The following is an 18824-nucleotide window of genomic DNA, read 5'->3' on the forward strand; positions in this document are numbered from 1 at the left end:
CTAGTATTCTAGGTGCGATATAAGGCTCGTATACGAGATATACCTTTCCCGTCTTCGAAGATGCGCTATATAATAACTAAGGTAAGACTATACTTTTATATATTTACGCCTATTATAGGCGGACTATCTTTCGATTATACTACCTACTACGACATCTTCGCCGCCTAGAGTCTTAAAAAACTCCGCAATAATCTAACTCGTAGTATATTATACTCGCTAACTTTTAGCGCGACAGGTAATACGTACTATCGTAATAGTATATCCGAACGAACTAGTAGTAGACGCTAAGAAGTCCTTCCTCGGATTAGGTAAGCTTCGAGAGCTTTTCGATTACGACATAGTCTATAATAAGTCTATCGAGTATACGGAATAGTAATAGGTAGCGTAGTACCTTAGTCGGTATACGGTATGTCGCCCTAGTAGCATCTATAAGGCTAGTAGCTATACTAACAACCTTCCCCTTCTCTAGGATCGCCTAGAGTTTCTTACCGGCGACGAGCCTAGTATATAGGATCTTATCGTTTACTTCCGTAATATCCGTATTAAGTAGCCGCTTAACTTAGAGAAGGCCTTAGGCTAAGGTGACGGCTTATTCCGTATTACGATTAAGTGTCCGGATACGAATAACCTTATCTTTAGTCTAGCTTATCGACTCCTCGTTATTGCCCTTCGCCGTAGACTCTTAGCTAGCATCGAGACTATCGAGGATCTTATAAACTACGATCTAGCGCGCGTCCCGTTTAAGCCGGAAGCCGCTACTTAACCTCTCTTCTTTCGTAGCCGTACTAAAGGTGCCGGCCTCGATATATCTTCGCCTCTTACTAGCTACGCCTTAGCCGATTACCTTCGTAAGACTAGTTATAAGGTAGGATAGAATTTTACTACGATAGGTTTCGGTCCTATCCGCCGCCGTACTCTTACGGACATTATCGCTCGAGTCGGACTAGCTTAAGCTCGACGTATTACGGGATACGTACTAGATACCTTTACGCTTAAAAAGTATTACCTCTAACTTATACTAATCTATTAGTAGACTAAAACGCTCCTCGAGTAAGACATCGTACCTAGAGGATTTTCGGACTAGGCTCGTCGGAATTAGGTACTACTCGTTATAGGCAAACTTACTAATAAGCGGCTTAGACGTACTCGAGGCAATACGTTACTTACGATAACTAATCGGCTCGTACTCGCCGACGAGAATCCGCCCGAGGATTTTAGTACTAACGCTCGCCGTTAGTACCGTAAGCGCTTACGACGATTCGTATACTAAGTACTACTCGAGTATAAGCGAGCGTAGTAGTAACGGGAGCTTACTCGCGAGGAGGCTTAGCGGCGTACTATAGCTATTTCTACTTCTTCTTTTATAGACGTAGTCGTCGCTCGCGCGCTCGCGCTTTAGTATACCTATAAGGTAAGCGGCGGTAACGAAAATAAAGATGTCGACATAGATAATAATAATAAGTATAAGGACTAGGATAGCTTTAAGGAAGAAGGTAATAGTAATAACTTCGACTAAGACGACATAACTAAAGAGTAAGATCTCGAGGACGCCGCGCGCGAATAAGAGACCGATAGTATAACTATTCCCGCCGAGACTAACGAGAATAGTACCTCTAATTCGGCATCGCTACTATATAGAGATTAAGCTACGGCGTTTATAGAGATGTTGCTAGAGAATACTATAAACAACGTAGAGGAATAGTTAGAGCGAGATAAGACTTATCCCGAGTACTACGAAGATAACACCGTTCCGTCTAAACGTAAGGTTAGTACCCGATGTTAGTACTCTACCGTTGCTCTAGCTTACCGTTTCGACAGAACTTCGAGTACGCTAGCGCCTTACACCTTAACAATTACCTAAGCAGTAACTACTATAGTCTAGAGTCTAGCTTTCGAAGGGCTGCCGATGCTCGCTATAACAACACCGAAGACGAAGGCTACATTTGTATGTATTGCGAGCAGGCAGAAGAGGACCGCACGAAACACTTCTAGGACCTCATGGCCGACCCTCTATCCGCAAGCTTTCCCCTGCTGCGCGACCTTATTAAGCATGTTAAAGAGAGTAACGCTGCTATCGACGGCCACAAGCACGATGAGCTTAAGGAACTAGCTGGTTAGTACGATTTATCGATGGCTAAGAAGGTCGACCCTCAGTCGGCTATTAAGAAGCAGCAACTTGGGGCGAAGAATTTGAAGGCCATGGGCATCGAGCTAATTAAGGTGAACACTGCTAATGGCACTCAGCCTCACCCTGCTCGTCCCGGCCTCGTCAAAGGCAAGAAAAACCCCGAACCCGACCCGCCCGCCCGGTTCTCGACATCACTTAGCATTGGACAACCAGCACCTCAGCTACCCGTCAAGTTCGCTACGTCTTTGCAGTATAGGCCAGTCCCAATTGACAGCGGCATTCCGGCGGCATTCCAGAACAGCCTGTCTTCGGGCACAACTCCACAGCCTGCGAGATCATCGGAGCAGAGCTCTGCGCCGCAGCCTCCCCCAGCCTTCGCGACTCAGGCTCTGCGCCGCCGCTCAGCGGGAGCAGGTACCGTACGCAGACCTTCTCGTCTGAGTCAAACTGTCGTGCTGTCGTCCGAGCCTTCAGCGGAGGCGAACGACGACGACGACGATGACGACGAAGAGAGCGGTGATGCTGAGGATGACGAAGACAACGATGTCTTCGCACCATAGTGCTTCTCTGCTCGGCAATCTCTCTTTCGGTCTGTGTCTTTGCTTGAGTGCTCGGCGTTGGTCGTCGCATCGAATTTGACGTCGGCGTGAATCTCACGACAACGTCTCACACTTGGCGTTTGCTCTTTGCACTCCAAGGTTGGCTTGGAACTTCATGACAGTATTGATCTTACGCATCTTTTCATACTACGGTTGAGCTGAGTTGTCGCTCTGGCGTTCTTGTACTTGCGCTGTATTCTAGATAAAAACGAAACAAAGTTGTAGATGTCTCCGCTTTCTCTTCTCGTCGTGTTCACGCAAATTTGCCTTATATATACACCATAGCGATTCCGGCCCTCCACAACATCGGGTAGTTGGTCTAGGGGTATGATTGTAAGCTCAATCTGCATACCCTTACAAGCGATTGGTTCTAACAGACAACTAGTTCGCTTCGCATTGAGCTCCACCTGGTTAGGGTTCGACTCGCAATTGTGAAAGGTACAGTTTCCTCACACCCACAGCCTCACCAGGAGCAGCTGCTAACAACCCAAGTAGGTCATGGGTTCAATTCCCATACTATCCATCTTTTTGCCAGCGTCACAGTCTAGAGCTGGCAGTGTAAAGCTGGTGATTGTCCTTTTGATTCCGTGAACCAAATCCAGGGTTTGCAAGGACGTCTGAGGGGGCAGCAACTCGATATCCAATCCAGGCCTAAAGGCATTGGCCCAGAGTCCAGACCCCCTTTTCGACTTTGCAGCGGTCGATTTTGCGTCCACAGACACGATAATTTTGTGTGCCATTTTTAGCTTCCTATTTAGGAAATGTTCTAGAAGCCCCACTTTTCCCCACACCAAAAAGCTGGCTGGACACATTGTGCATCTGTGCATCGCTTGACTCGGCGGCAACAGCCTTCCATTGTAGCATTAAAAAAAGACTCGTCAAGAACCTGCGAAGATCTAACATGCTGCAAGCTGGTCCACACATCTCAGACATCCCGAGCAAGGCGCATGGGGAACGACTTTGCAGAACGCCAAGACTTTTGTCCGGGCTTCTGACAGCCACGACAACGTTGACGAGAAGATCTCTAACTACCACTTGAGCGGCCGCGGCCTTGCCATTCTGTCAGCGCTATGCTCCCAAGGCTGAACGGATAGATACAAGAGGACGTACAGATCGTGTGGCTGAGGCTCAAGACGGTCAGCGGATAATCAATTCCCGTATGTATACCCATCAATATGGCCATCAATATCTGTCTAACATTGATACAGACAGCGTCCACATCGGTCAAAATCTTTTTGGCCATTTTCCGGCTTCGGGGGAGGGGGGAGGTCGACTACGTGGGCTTCTGCTCACAGCTGTACATTTTTGTATGCGACAAAGGACCTACCTCACCAGGACAAGAGTACTGCACGTTTCAAACGACTTAGCATGCCCGAAATGCATTTTGCAATATGCTGTCGCATTAGGAAGGTGCGTGGTGAATGAATTTGCAGAACGCCAAGACTTTTTTGTCCTGCGTCAAAGGACGACCAACGAGCGATGAAAAAAGGAACACTTCAAGCGACCGCTGCATCAGCGTGCAGATCACAGGGCGAGAATGTGTACATGCAATTAAGGGTGCACAGTGTGCATTTGAGCAGTGTTGGTCCACACACCGTCATTATGCTGGCCTCAGCCACTTTGCAGGATCGTAGGATCGCATGATCTCCGCTCCTTCGGAGGCTGAGCTCACATTGTGACCTGCTTGACTGAATATTGGAGCTTCATGCTTGTCCTACACTGATGCAATATGCAGTGACGATTCGTCTACAGCTAGAGATCACCTGCATCGCCTCAGCATCCGTCGGATTACCTCACTGCGCCACGGATTGAGTAAGACATCAGCTCTACACTGTTCGTATAAGTACCAGCTAATGCGTTGGGTCGACTATGGACATGCCTTCAGGATCGTCGTTCACACCACAAAGACTTTCAGCACGGCGACACGCTCTTGATACAACACATCCTTGAGCCATGTCATCAACCCTGACCCAAACCCGAACCCAGATCTCACGGCCATTGCCACGGGTACGCATCAGCAAAGACAAAATCTGCGACGCCGACAATGGCAAGCCACTCTTCACAATCGCACGACAAGCAGGAAGTGTCCCGGCCTTTCTATCGACCAAACCTTTCCTGAACATAACGAGAATAATCGATGGCACATCGACAGGAACCATCCGCTTTCACAGCGTCACGACAAAAGCCATCGACGTTTCGACAAATGGTCGTTCCACAGAGATCGCGCATTCGGGCTTCCTGCATCATCGATGGGGTTTCAAGTCGATCACATCAAACAGGAGCGGTGAGATGTGGTACTGGAAGAAGGATAAGATTGGAAGAGGTGCCGTTCTTGAGAATGCCAAGAACGATGGGCAGGTCCTGGCTCGGGTGCAAGGCGACCTGCTCACGTTTGAGACCGGTCGGCTGGGCAATGCTTCGTATGATGAGGTCCTGGTGTCTGCTATCGCGATGGCGGAGGCTGTGAGGCGGCAGAAGAAGAGTGCGAAGAGTGCAAGCATGGTAGACTTGGGCGGAGCAATTGGGAGCTTCGCCGATTCAGGTGGTGGTGGAGGAGGCGGAGGTGGGGACGGGGGAGGAGGAGGTGGTTCGGGTTAGCTACTCTTGCTCTATTCTCGAGTTCATTGCTGTGTTTTGTCTGCGACCATTGTAGAATCGAGTTGTATGAGATTGAAGAGCATCGTCCTTACATCTTGCACACATCCGGACCATTGTTGATGCCCATAATGTCCGATTTCTGTTAGGTCCGATACTAGTATACAGTCGAGTGACTCCATTGTAGAGAATGCCACGGACTCGAATGAATGCAAAGTCGATGGCGGTGATGTTGATGTCAAAGGAGAAAGCGTGCCTGCTGGGAACGGACTCGAATGCTTACGTAAGGATATTTGCGGCGAAGCTTAGACACTCCCGATACCATCGAACCGGAAGACCTCACTTTCACCACACCACCATCACACAATCATGCGGAATGTCAGAGTAGCAAGGCAGGCTTTGAGCCTTGCCAGTGACTCTGCTCGCAAGGATTACATTTGTCGCGCATGCCTGGCACAAGCCAGTCGACAATACCACGCAACGACTCCCCGACACGCAGACAAGCCTTTCTACGAGCGGATACAGAGTGCCCTCTTCGGATCCAAGGAATCCAAACGAGCAGATGAGCTACGCGAAGCTGCGCGCCAAAAACAACTAGAGACGGCGAAAGGGGAAGGGCCTGAGACTGCGATAAAAACGAGAAGGGACGGCGACGTCGTGTACGAGATTGCAGATATCGTGGATCCCACGACACACGAGGACTACATTGTGGCAAATCGATGGGATGGGCTTGAGACTGTAGGGGGAGAAACATGGGTGAAGCAGAGGGCGGATCAAGGAGAGCAGTACACAGGGTACGAAATGTCATGCTGTGCTGGAGAAGATCTCAATCTAATTATCCCAGGTTTATGCCAAGGAGAAGAGCTCAATTGACCGACGAGGATTGGCAGGCGCTGCTCAACAGTGTCGCTGCGGAGGTGTTGGCATTGCAGAAAGCGGGCCGAGACGTGCTGGAGGTATGCGCGGGTGAGCAATCAGGAGATGGTGCAACTGTGAAAGACCACCTTCAGCGTGCCAACGCATCAGGAGCAACGGAGCAGATAAGCTTGCAGCTGGATGATCCCAAAGTGAAGCTCGCGGTATGCGTCCACTTGACTCCGCTCACGAGAAGATTCAGTCAACTGACTTGCTACAGATCATGAAGCGCACTATGCAGCTTACAGGACGACGACTTCCCGACCTTGCCATCTCCAATGCCAAAACGCTCGACGGTCTCTATAACGCGTTCAAGATGAAGGTGCCAGCGAAGAAGCTGTACAACGCAGAAGAGCTAGACCTGCTGAAGCATACACAAAATGTGCAAGTTCTCGGCCGACGCAGAACTGTGGTCGACAGGGAGAAGGCTGTCGGCAGATGGAAGCTCATCGAGGAAGAGTTGGAAATTCGCGACCTACCACTTTTCGGCAGCAAGTATGTCGACGCAAAGGAGAAAGTCCCGAACAGTCACATGGCTTGAGCACGGCGGGCTCGCAGATTACCGGTGCGTCGGAGCGAAGCTGGAGATGTAGCATACTGTACTACGACCAATGCTGGAGAATATCCGTTTGGCAGGGCGAAGCTATGATCTCAGGTGATGTTATTGCCGACATCACGATACCTCCTGGCTTTCCGATCAAGCAAGTTATTCTACACAGTCTGTACTGACCCTGCCCAGCAAGTTCGTGGTCCTACTGCGAGTCTTCGTTCCGACATCTACAATCCACGTCGGTTTTCATGTGGCATGCAAGGATTCTGTTAGCCACTCTCGGCGTTGGCTCGATTCGTCCGTTCCGAACTGTTGTGACAGGCTTTTGCCTGTCGCCGCTTCGCGAGCGCGGTACAACGTCGGAGTGCGATTTGAACGTCGCCTTTGCAGGTGTTCAGAGGCCTGGTCGGACGTAAACCAATGATAAAGCCTCCGAAGATCCTTGAGCCTGCGAAAGCGGTCAGATGCACTGCACGCACACTCGCTATCGATGCTAACCTACACGGAGTGCCATCATAAGAGCAATGCGATGCCCTGTGTCCTTTACTCGCCGTCTTCAGTCGTGTGTCTGACTGAAAGCCTCGCACTATGGCGACATTCTCCCTCGCAATCACCGTTGCAGCATGGCTGCTCCCTTGCGTCCAGGCTATAACACCTGAGTATAAACAAGGATGCTCAACCGTACCATGGTGTAGGCTAACGCATCGCAGACAAATGTTATCGGCGCCTCGATACAGCTCAGCCGTCCCAAATCCAAGCGGGGAGTGGGCTGTCTACTCGTCAACGAACTACTCCTTCGAATCGCACAAGCAATCGCTGACTTGGAAGCTGTTGCATCTTTCGACTGGCGAAATTTCCGATCTCCGTCTGTCCGCCGCCGCGTCTGAAATCGTTTGGGTTGGACCTACAGATACCAGTGTTCTGTATCTCAATAGCACTAATGATCAAGCTCCCGGTGGAGTCACCCTCTGGACGGCAGATATGGCTCAATCTCCACTTCAAAGGTGGCAAAACGCTCTTCCTCGAAGCACAGCTCGCAAGCTAACAACTCCTACAGAACCCTGGTGGCATCTCTCTCGGCGCCGTATGCTGGTCTGAAAGCAACACGAACGCCGTCCGGTGACATCAACTTCATCGTCAATTGTCTTGCCTACGCGAACAATGGATCAGCGTACAATCCGAAGCTCGCCTCGACCCCTTCACATACGGGCCGACTTTACGACAATGCTTTTGTCCGACATTGGAACACATACATCGCTCAAGAGCGGTACGCCGTCTTTTCTGGAACGCTCATCAACGGATCTTCTCTGAAAGGTGAAATGACCAACCTGCTTCGAGGAATGGAGGCTGCGGTGACTCGTCCAGAGACGCCAGTACAACCCAACAGGAAAGCTTCCGACTACGATCTCAGTCCAGATGGTTCTCATGTTGTCTTCCTCACCAAGGCACCTGAGCTTCCAAAGGCCAACTACGCAGCCAGCTACCTCTACCTCGTACCTCATGATGGTTCCGCTGTCGCTCAGACTCTCAATGGACCCGGGAGTACGGCTCCAGAAGCTGCCAAGGGCGCATCGGGCGCGCCACTTTGGTCTCCCGATGGAACGCAGATTGTCTACTTTCAGCGAGACAGTGTTGGGGACGAGGCCGACAGGAGGAAGATCTACGTTTTCGATGTCGAGTCGAAGGAGATTACTCCCGTGGCTGGCGATTGGGATGTCTCTCCTATGGACATCAAATGGAGCCCTTCCAGCGACCACCTCTATGTGGCAGCCGACTACATCGCTTCCACGAAACTTTTCATACTACCAACCGATGCCGCAGCGGATCATGTTGCGGACAACATCACAGACATCACGACTGTCCTGGACTTCTACGTGCTTCCATCCGGAGAAGTGTTGATTACTGCCAATGCCGTGTGGGCATCGTTCTTGTTGTACACTGTGTCGCCAACTGGGGAGACGAAGTACTTTTACAAGTCGAACGAGCGAGATCCAGAGCTCGCTGGGCTTGGTCCCGACGATTTCGCTTCTTTTTGGTATAGTGGTACCTTGGGCGACAAGCAGCAAGCCATTATTGTCAAGCCAGAAGGGTTCGATCCCAGCAAAGTCTACAGTCTGGTACTTCAAATTCACGGCGGCCCTCAGGGATACGCTGGAAACACGTGGTCGACCCGATGGAATCTGAGGACTTGGGCAGACCAAGGATATGTCGTCGTATCACCAAACCCAACCGGATCCACTTCATATGGTCAGAATCTCACGGACAGGATCCAAGGTCAGTGGGGTGGCTGGGCGTACGAGGATCTCATCAATGCTCACAAGTATGCCTGCGACAATCTCGCATATATCGACTGCAGCAACGCAGTCGCGGTGGGCGGATCATACGGTGGATACATGACCAACTGGATGCAAGGCCACGACTTTGGCCGCAAATTCAAAGCTCTGGTCAGCCATGACGGCGTCGCGAGCACATACTCATTATACAGCTCGGACGAGCTTTACTTCATGTCAGCCAACATGAACGGTACCCTGTGGGATCTAGAAAGTCGTCCCAATTACGCTGCTTGGGACCCTCTCACGCACGCCAACAACTTTTCGACTCCACAGTTCATCGTCCACAGTGAGCTCGATTACCGACTTCCTATCAGCGAGGGAATCTCAATGTTCAATGTGCTACAGACTCGAGGGGTGCCGTCGAGATTCTTGAGCTTCCCGGATGAGGGCCACTTTGTGTTGAACAGGGAGAACAGCTTGTTCTGGCACAATGAGATCTTCAACTGGATTAATCACTGGACTGGCAAGATCGACAGCCTTGATGATAATGCTATTACCCAGTAGACCGCAGAGTCGTGAGGCGCGAGCACGTAACTGCCACTGAGTGTTGTGGAGCATGTCTCGTCTGTCTTCGCTAGCCATTCAGCAAGCCTCACAACATGTACTCCTGTACATACACATTCATTATACATTATGACCCCTCAAAGCTTGATGTCACCACCGAACCCGACGGGCCTACGCTGTGGCTCTCCTTGCTGCGGCGGTCGGTATGGTACAATCGCCATCACCTGGTACAACTTTCCCATGCCCTGCGGACTTTTGTCCACAAGCCGCTTCCATCCACCCTCAATACGTTTGACAGTCTCGGTCAGTTCGCTCTTGTCACTTCCCGTTGATCCTGATCTCTCCATGTCAATCGCACGCTTGACCAGCTGTGTAGCTCGCTCCTCGATACCCATCGCCGTCAAGAATCTTGCTTGGTCGACCGGTCCATGCACCTCCACTCCCGGCGAAGAATTAATGGCCGTCTCTGCAAGGGCCAGGAAGTCCACGTCTGCGCTTAGATCAACTGCTCCTGCGGCTTCAAAGGGAGACACAATCTTGTGAGCGCGGATGCCGCGGAGCGAGTTCATCGGAATGGTAGCTGCTGGTCCGTAGTCGATGATCAACGCTGCTCCAGATGGCTCGGGCTTCTCAAGCGGTGTCTCTCGGGGACCTGAGCTGACAGCGCGGCCAGGGATCGCATACTTCGGCGTGGCGGCGGCAATAGCAGCAGCTTCGGCTGGATTAGAGCCTCCGAGTCGAATTGCAAAGTCTCGAGCGTAAGCTTGACTCTCCGGGCTGATCTCAATCGTCGCTCCATCTGTGCTCTTGAGTGCAGTATAGCGTGGCGAGGTTTCTGGCAGGTACATTGAGTGTGCTGTTGCAGATCGAGCCATTGAGAGTTCGAAATCTGGCTCTCCTTCTTTCAGCCTGTGAGGCGGTTTGGGCGACACGAGCAATTCTCGCCATTGATGCGGTTGTGTCTGTTTTCGGGGAGATTGTATTGGTCCTGTGGGTGTCTGTATTGTGTCCTGTTGGTCCTTGGGTAGAGTTACAGCCTGGAAGACGTGTATGGGTAGTGCATCGAAGAATTCGTGGGCGATGATGAATGGTGTCTTATTCGCTTCCCGCGGAACGAATCTGACATCTTCTGTCCAGATGATCTTGAGGTCTTTGGAATGTCTGCTGATGCTCTCGTAGCCTAATTCGGTCTTATTGAGCGGGTTGTCGCCACAAAGTAGAGTGTGCTGGCTCTTTCGGAGCGTCTCACTGGCCTCTACCATATACACAGCTTCAATAGATTCGGCAAGAGCTGGAAAATTGCGGATTGTCTGGATACAGCTGTTATCTCTCTGGTGTCCCAAGATATATAAGACCATAGCAGGCATCTTACGCGAAGCATATCGTCCATCAACGTCCCTCTGCCTGGACCGACCTCCATCAGATATACGCCCTCGCTCTTTCTTCCTTGGGCGATCCATTCTGCCACCACCCATACCCCAATGAGCTCGCCGAACACTTGACTGATCTCGGGAGATGTCACAAAGTCGCCCTTTGCGCCGAATTGATCTCGTTCGGCGTTCGCGGCTGCGGTGTAGTAACCTCCCAGATCGGACGTGAGGCATTGTCGCATATACGATGCTACAGGGATTGGACCTGTCGTCTGGAGGATTGTCAGTCTCGTGTCCCGTCAAATCATTTGCCATGCCTACCGTAATGGCTTCAGCCAACTGTTTCGCCAATGGTGTCGACCATTTCGGCGCCTGTTCTGTCGAGCTCCAGCGTGTACTGCAATAGCCAATTGCTGTGACGTTCACCCGAGAGACGTTTCTAGTCAGCAGCCTCGCCGTCCTAGACAAGCTCATCATTCGAATAATAACGCTTCGTACAGATGTATGCGAAATTGTCGAAGTTCACATGACAATCAATGACCTCGTCGTCGTCGTCCAAAGCGGCCCGTGCCTCGAGCTTCACCCACCCAATCCAGCAATATTCCGTGCACTTCCGACCTTGATGCAATACATTCACGACAAGATGCCGCCGTCGCGTTGGGCAGAATCGGCGGAGGACGCAGCAGAAGACGCGCGACGGAAAGCAGAGAAGGAGGAGAAAAAAGCGAGGGCCAAGGCTGAGAAACAGCGAAAGGCAGAGGAGGCAGAGCGGGCAGCAGCAGCGGCAGCGAGCCAAAACAACGGCCACGCGGAGGAGGAGGACGTCGACGAACGACCCAGCAAAAGAAGAAGACTGTCACAAGATACCCACGCAGAGCTGCAACCTGAGCAGAAGTTGTTGCGATTCAATGCACCCTCATGGCAGCCGTGCCGCTCGGTGGAACGCTTCGACCGGCTGAACCACATCGAAGAAGGAAGCTATGGCTATGTCTCTCGCGCAAAAGAAGAGGCAACAGGGGACATTGTGGCGATCAAGAAGCTCAAGTTGGATCCCATCGCAGACGGAGGCTTTCCAGTCACAGCACTGCGGGAAGTGCAGACATTGAATGCAGCGAAGCACAGACACGTGGTAAACCTGCGGGAGGTCGTAGTAGGCGCAGGCGGTTCGAAAGGAGATGTTTACCTGGTGATGGACTTTCTGGAACACGATCTGAAGTCTCTACAAGAGGAAATGGAAGAGCCATTTTTGCCGTCCGAGGTCAAGACGCTTTTGCTACAACTGGGAAGCGCTGTGGAATTCCTCCACGACAACTGGATTCTGCACCGCGATCTCAAGACAAGCAACATCCTGATGAACAATCGGGGCGAGATCAAAGTGGCAGACTTCGGAATGGCGCGGTTTTGTGGAGATCCAGCTCCCGCGAATCTCACTCAACTGGTGGTGACTTTGTGGTACAGAGCACCAGAGCTCCTCCTCGGTACAACGACGTATGGATCTGCCATCGACATGTGGAGCGTTGGGTGCATATTCGCCGAATTGCTCACCAAGCACCCTCTGCTGCAAGGCAAGAATGAAGTGGACCAGTTGAGTAAGGTGAGTTAAACATCCAGTCCCAGCGACTGGAAAGACCGGCTACGACTTCATCACCCCATAATTGACTTGAACACAGATCTTTGAGCTATGCGGCATCCCTACGGAGGAGAACTGGCCCGGATTTAAAAGACTGCCGAATGCACGCTCACTCCGTTTGCCCACCAACAGCAGGGCCGCGCAGGGCTCGGTGATACGGTCGAAGTTCTCGACCTTGACAAATGGCGGCGTGGCATTGCTCAACAGCCTGCTGTCTTTGAACCCGTCCGAGCGACCATCGGCCAAGGAGATGCTGGAACATGCCTACTTCCGTGAGGACCCTCGACCGAAACCCACCGCCATGTTCCCGACATTCCCATCCAAGGCTGGACAAGAGAAGAGGCGGAGGGTTGCAAGTCCCAATGCTCCAATCCGCGGCGCTGCACCTGGTCTACAAGGCGATGTTGACTTCAGTTCGATATTCAAAGGTCGCGATGAAGAGGAGAAAGGTGGTGGCTTTCAGCTGAAGCTGGTTTGAATCGTCGATCTAGCATACAAGACTGATTGCCATCTCTGCAACGGAAGAGAAGATGTGCTGTCTGTGCCTATCCACGCTCCATGCCTACGCTGCCAAATTGCTTCATGTTCTCATATCGTGATGCCGAAGCATGTGAACTGGTATCGTGTCCTCTGCATCCTTGCGCCGTCTTACTTCGAGGTGGTCTCGCCGCCCTTGCCGCTGCCGACTCCCGTGAGACCGACACTGCCTCCACCGGATGCTGGGTTGGTGATGGCCTCGCCGGCCTCGTGCGCTGGTGGTGCGGCGGCCTTGTCAGAGCGGTCGACCTCGGAGCCCTTGCCCTGTTGAGAACGTCAGATGGGTTCGTAAGTATCGAGGCATTGAAACTTACGTCGTTGCCGGTTGGCGCTCCGTGGACGAGCTCCTCGCCCTCGACGGCGTTGTGTGAGTGTCCTGATCCGTCACGAGGCATGTTGTGTGGTTTGTGAGGTGTTTTTGGGTGTGTTTGGCGGTATTGCTGAAGCTTTGAGTGAGTCCGCTTCTTGTGAGTTGCAGGTTGTGATGGTCGAGAATTCAACGCGAGCACGAATTTACTTATACTTCAAGTGGATACCTTGTGCTCTCGCCGGGATTCACTCTTTTGAACATTTCTTGTGTCGTGCTGGTCAGATGACAGCTTTTGACGTCACGGACCCGCCATTGGGAACGTCAGGTGCTGGATCAGCAACAATGTGAAGTGGAAGTCGAAACTTGGTCCCTTTAGGCAATTCTTTCCCGCTCAAGCTGCTACGCTTTCTTGCTTGGATTTGTTCTTCATCGTGCCTCCGTCGGAACAACTTCAGGGTTGTGAACTTGTGATCGACTGATGTTGTCGTTTAGACTTCGGAGGCTCTGCACATGGTATGCGGGGCGGACTCCGGAACGGGACAGGCCGACGAGGATCCACCTTAAATAAGGTATATATCCATGCTCGACTGATCTCGGCATCAAGATTGGCGGCGAGGTGATCTTCCATCAACAATGGCTCCTGTACCCATCTGCATATCGTCGTTCTGGACAGCTTCCACGGCTTGGAGATCATGTCATCTCTGCTGAGACTTCCTCCATCAATCCGAGTTGGTTATGTGTCGAAGTATTTGAGACTGCTGGGCCTCGCCGAGTGTAGGAACCACGTGGAAGTACAGCGACGCGAATATGCTACAGCCAAAGCAAGTGCGAGTGTCGCCGCGAGAAAGCGGCACGATGCCCTTCCACGGCGACGGCGGATTCTTGGAAGGGTCATCCAGCCCATGGACCCGGCGCCTGCTACGACTGGATCTGCAGGCACTGCTCGCGATGCGCTAGAATTATCTGCATTTAATCCCTCAGAGGAAGTCCTATCAAACTCGATAGAGCAGCAGTCAAACGACATTTCCAGCACCGATCCCGGACTCAACATGACTATGGAGTACGTCAAAAAGCACATGGATCTTCCGAAAGCCAGCGACTACCCGCATCTGTCATCAGATATGTTCGACTTTTATAGAGTTCCAATGCTCCTCCGCAATGCGTGCTTGAGCAAGAAAGAGAAAATTGAAACCTCGCAAGAATGGAAGCACCATCAGCATCGCGCCAGGAAAGATACTGCGTTCGAACTAGTGCTAGGTGTGCGTATTGGGAGCGTTATTTCGACAAAATATACTGGTTTTGGTCGAAACAAGAAATCAGCATTGGCGGCAGCGTGGCTGCAGTTGTTGTCCGAACTCCACACTTCCGGTCGGCTCCCACCATTGCTTCAGGAGCGAGCATCATACTCGAAAGAGGAGCTGGAGGCGACCTCGAAGACTGCCTCGGAAATTCTGCAGGACCTGGGGAAGCAAGCGCCATACGCTCGTCAAGGTCTCTTCGTTGTTTCAACAATGATCAGCACCTTTCGCAGCGCGTGTCGGAAAGCGGGCCTGTCTGTGCAATCAGAAGGAGAGAGTCTTGTGATCGCGCCCGGAAGGATCAAGTACGACATTGGTGTCGAAATTCCAGAGCTGTGTTCTGCCAAACTGACATTCACTGGATATGGCAAGACCGGCAAAGAGGCTAAAAATCTTGCTTGGGCCAATATGCTCAAGGACATGCACACGAACGGAACCCTACGCCAGCTATTTGACCCTGCAAAGCGAGCGGGACGCAGAGTCAAAGTCAGTGCTGTCCAGGACCCCGTTGCCGAGCTGGGGAAGACCGTCAATGACGACGCAGACCTGGAGCTTGGCAATATCGACACAGAGCGCGAGGTAAGCAGGAATGCGGTCAGTGTTGCTGACGATCCGGTCATTGAGCAAGAGACTATCGACAATGACGCCGAAGATCTGGAGCTTGTCAATCTCGATCCTTACACGATGAAGGTCGAGAGGGACGCCAAGTTGGAGATTTACACGTATGCCGCTGCACTTGGACTGGCTCCCACATTCGATGCGCAATTCGTGGAGCCACGAACGAGGCGAGCCAGATTCGCGAGAGGCTCAAAGCATATCATTCAAGCGTCAATCGCTCTGCCAGAGCTCGGCATCTCGATTACCAGCGCTGCGCGCGATCTGGAAACAGCAGAAATCGGCGCTGCTATTGAGTTCAAAAAGAAGGCTGAAGAGCTGAGATCCCAGCCTGTCACGACCGATGGCGAGACATTACCTGAGTTCGACATATTGACTGTGGCAAGGGCTCGTCAATTTGTGGACTTTTGCCGGCAGTACAATAGTCACATCGACATGGAGGCCGAGCAAGTCATCGTGGCCGGAGTAGACCACATATCAGTCCGAATAGCTGTCGACGGGGAGGATCTGAACACACCATCGATGATGCGCACGAAGAAAGACGCCATGGCTGTAGCATATCTGCTGGCATCCTTACATATTGCGAAGGCAAACCCCGAGCGGCTTGCAGCTTTTGCTGCCGCGCTCAAAATACCTCAGAAGAATCGGACTCTCGATGCGAATATCAGTACCTCAGCGATCAACATGATGCGCGATAGCCTTATCCGCGCGAGGCGAGCGGGTCTGCCAGATGTCCGAGAGGTCCTTGAGGCCGAAGATATTGAGTCCAGCGATGCGAGGAGCACCACTGATAGACGCCCACTTAGCCCAAGGGAGCGTCAAACCGCGAGCAAACAGCTCTTGGAGTCGAGGACGCAATTCAAGCTTGACGCTGATCTGGAAACCCTTCGCACGTCCAGAGCTGCACTCCCGATGAGCAAACAACAACGGCAGGTCATTGATATTGTCTCCGCACAAACTTACAGCATAATTATCGGCGCGACTGGCTCCGGGAAGACCACTCAAGTACCACAGATCATCCTCGATAATGCGATAGAGCGTGGCGAAGGAGGGTTTTGCGATATTGTATGTACGCAACCTCGGCGGCTCGCGGCAACATCCATTGCTCAACGGGTAGCAGTCGAGCGCGACGAGCCCCTCGGCAACACTGTGGGCTACCATGTTCGTTTCAACACCAAACTACCTCGTCCTGGAGGAAGTATCACTTATTGTACCACGGGAATTCTTCTCGCGCAGCTCAAGACAGATTATAACGCAGTCTTCGACAGAGTATCACATCTCGTGATTGACGAGGTACATGAGCGTGACCTGCAGATCGATTTTCTGCTGGTTATCCTCAAAAAGGCGATCGCGCGCAGGCAAGCGGCTGGGAAAGCAGTGCCCAAGGTCATACTCATGTCAGCCACGTTGGACAAAAAGCTTTTTGCGGACTATTTGACGCAGCATGATTCGACTGGCAAGATTGTTTGCCCAACTCTGAGCGTACCTGGGCGAACATTTCCTGTAAAGGAGAGGTATCTTGCGGATGTCGTGAGAGACATCAAAGGAGACCATAGAGCGGAGTTCGAAACATTGATGCAAGTTGACAACGGAACGTCGGAGGCATTCCTTGCGGCTGAGAATATGTTCGCATCTGGATCGACCACCAAAGGGAACGCTATTGATTGGAAGCGGGGGACGACCCTGGCGAAGCCCGATGCAGCAGACCCAAGTGGTGAGAAGGAGGAGAGTATGGTGCCAGTGGCACTTCTCGCCGCCACGATTGCTCATGTCTGCAAGACTAGTGCAGACGACGGCGCAATACTTGCCTTCCTGCCCGGTCTGTCCGAAATCCTCTCCACTGAAGAGCTGCTCCTTCAAGGGCCAATATTTGGAGTCGACTTCAACGATGCAGCGCGATACGAAATACATCTTCTTCATTCACAGGTGGCTCCAGAGAAGCAGTCGGAAGTTCTGAATCGTTCAAGCCCTGGGTGTCGTAAGATCATACTTTCAACCAATATCGCAGAGACGTCTATCACCGTCCCTGATGTCAAGCATGTCGTGGATACTGGAAAGCTGCGCGAGTCGCGATACGATCAAGTTCGCCGGATCACGAAATTGCAGACCGTCTGGGAGTCCAACTCCAATGCGCGTCAACGAGCCGGTCGTGCTGGCCGAGTGCAGGAAGGCAACTACTACGCTCTATATACTCGTGAGCGCCGCGAGGCAATGCCGGCTGCTGGGTTGGCAGAACTACTACGCAGCGATCTGCAAAGCGTCTGCCTCTCTATCAAAGCTCAGGGATTTCGGCAATCAGTTTCCCAGTTTTTGGGCGAAGCCATCGAACCTCCTCCCCAGGAAGGTGTCGATGCTGCAATCGGCACTTTGAAGGCCGTCGAAGCGTTCACGGCAGATGAGGAGCTGACGGCTCTTGGCCGTGTACTTTCGAAGCTTCCGGTCCATCCGACGCTGGGCAAAATGATCATCCTTGGAGTCATTTTCAAATGCCTTCATCCTATGTTGATACTCGGATCCATGGACAGCGAGCGATCCATATTCACCTGTCCTCCAGGAGCTCGTGTTGCTACGAGGGCTGCTCAGCAGGTCTTCAACAAGCATGACAGCGATCAGCTCGCGTATCTGGAGGCTTTTACTGCGCTGAAGAGTTCCATGGAGACATTTGGCATTGGCTCCGCCTACGACTACGCACGATCGAACTACTTGAGCATGGGCACATTCCGATGGATCGATTCCACGGCTCAGCAAATACTGCAACATCTGGTAGAGGCAAAGCTCGTGCTAGATGAAGATGGTCCGCAATATGGCGGCACGTCATTGAACATTCACTCTGACAATGTGCCATTGATCAAGTGTTTGCTCCTTGCCGGGATGTATCCCAATATTGGAGTCAAGAAACCTGGCAAATCACAAGCCCACCGCACTGCGATTGCGGACGGGGTCTTGATTCACCCCGGCTCGGTCAATCGCATCAAGAAATCAGGAAGAAAGGAAGATCGGATATATGCATTCAGGACGCTCGCCCGAAATGTTGCTGGCACGCAGCTTTTCATGCGCGACAGCACTTTGATTACGCCGCTCATGCTGCTTCTCTTCGGCGGTACGCTGAAGCTTCAGGGGACAAAGAAGCTGAACATGGATGGCTGGCTACCCATTCGACTTCGAACGTCCCAAGACGCTGAATATGCCAGTAAGCTGGTGCTTGAGTTCCGGAAAGGCTTGGATCGAGTGTTGAATAATGCCTTCAAATCCTTGTCTGGCAATGGCGATCGCTCCCTGCACGATGATGAGATGCGCGATCAGTTTACGAGTAATGTCGCCGAGCTGTTGCATGAACAGCGGAGCATGTGCCGGCCAGACAGTGCATAGGGGCATGTCAGACAGGGAGTACGGCCAAAGTACAGCGGAGTGACGACTTACTTCGACGACGTGAGAGGAGT

The 18824-nt window shown here is 52.0% G+C and overlaps 7 protein-coding genes across 7 annotated transcripts; 5 read left to right on the forward strand and 2 right to left on the reverse strand.

Annotated features, from left to right (window-relative positions):
* Positions 1-2130: 2130 nt before the first annotated feature.
* On the forward strand, positions 2131-2688 carry MYCGRDRAFT_90387 (uncharacterized protein; the record flags this gene model as incomplete). Its single annotated transcript, XM_003854683.1, has 1 exon — positions 2131-2688. One exon carries the CDS (start codon positions 2131-2133, stop codon positions 2686-2688), a length of 558 nt encoding a protein of 185 aa, XP_003854731.1.
* A 1992-nt stretch (positions 2689-4680) lies between these two features.
* On the forward strand, positions 4681-5417 carry MYCGRDRAFT_107837 (uncharacterized protein; the record flags this gene model as incomplete). Its single annotated transcript, XM_003854684.1, has 1 exon — positions 4681-5417. One exon carries the CDS (start codon positions 4681-4683, stop codon positions 5323-5325), a length of 645 nt encoding a protein of 214 aa, XP_003854732.1.
* A 2084-nt stretch (positions 5418-7501) lies between these two features.
* On the forward strand, positions 7502-9624 carry MYCGRDRAFT_37519 (uncharacterized protein; the record flags this gene model as incomplete). Its single annotated transcript, XM_003854685.1, has 2 exons — positions 7502-7791; positions 7845-9624. 2 exons carry the CDS (start codon positions 7502-7504, stop codon positions 9622-9624), a joined length of 2070 nt encoding a protein of 689 aa, XP_003854733.1.
* Positions 9625-9761: 137 nt separating this feature from the next.
* MYCGRDRAFT_67764 (uncharacterized protein) lies at positions 9762-11481 on the reverse strand (the record flags this gene model as incomplete). The annotated part of the gene is made up of 3 exons (XM_003855736.1): positions 9762-10934; positions 10997-11266; positions 11316-11481. The coding sequence occupies 3 exons, from the start codon at positions 11469-11471 to the stop codon at positions 9762-9764; spliced, it is 1599 nt and encodes a 532-aa protein (XP_003855784.1).
* A 156-nt stretch (positions 11482-11637) lies between these two features.
* Positions 11638-13102, forward strand: NPKA (serine/threonine protein kinase, CMGC family, CDC2/CDK subfamily; the record flags this gene model as incomplete). The annotated part of the gene is made up of 2 exons (XM_003854686.1): positions 11638-12588; positions 12665-13102. The coding sequence occupies 2 exons, from the start codon at positions 11638-11640 to the stop codon at positions 13100-13102; spliced, it is 1389 nt and encodes a 462-aa protein (XP_003854734.1).
* MYCGRDRAFT_103030 (uncharacterized protein) lies at positions 13077-13618 on the reverse strand (the record flags this gene model as incomplete). Its single annotated transcript, XM_003855735.1, has 2 exons — positions 13077-13425; positions 13476-13618. 2 exons carry the CDS (start codon positions 13554-13556, stop codon positions 13273-13275), a joined length of 234 nt encoding a protein of 77 aa, XP_003855783.1.
* A 545-nt stretch (positions 13619-14163) lies between these two features.
* On the forward strand, positions 14164-18753 carry MYCGRDRAFT_107840 (uncharacterized protein; the record flags this gene model as incomplete). The annotated part of the gene is made up of 2 exons (XM_003854687.1): positions 14164-17327; positions 17631-18753. The coding sequence occupies 2 exons, from the start codon at positions 14164-14166 to the stop codon at positions 18751-18753; spliced, it is 4287 nt and encodes a 1428-aa protein (XP_003854735.1).
* Between the last annotated feature and the right edge of the window lie 71 nt (positions 18754-18824).

Source organism: Zymoseptoria tritici, chromosome 2 (assembly GCF_000219625.1).
Source record: "Zymoseptoria tritici IPO323 chromosome 2, whole genome shotgun sequence".
Classification (NCBI taxonomy): Eukaryota; Fungi; Ascomycota; class Dothideomycetes; order Mycosphaerellales; family Mycosphaerellaceae; genus Zymoseptoria; species Zymoseptoria tritici.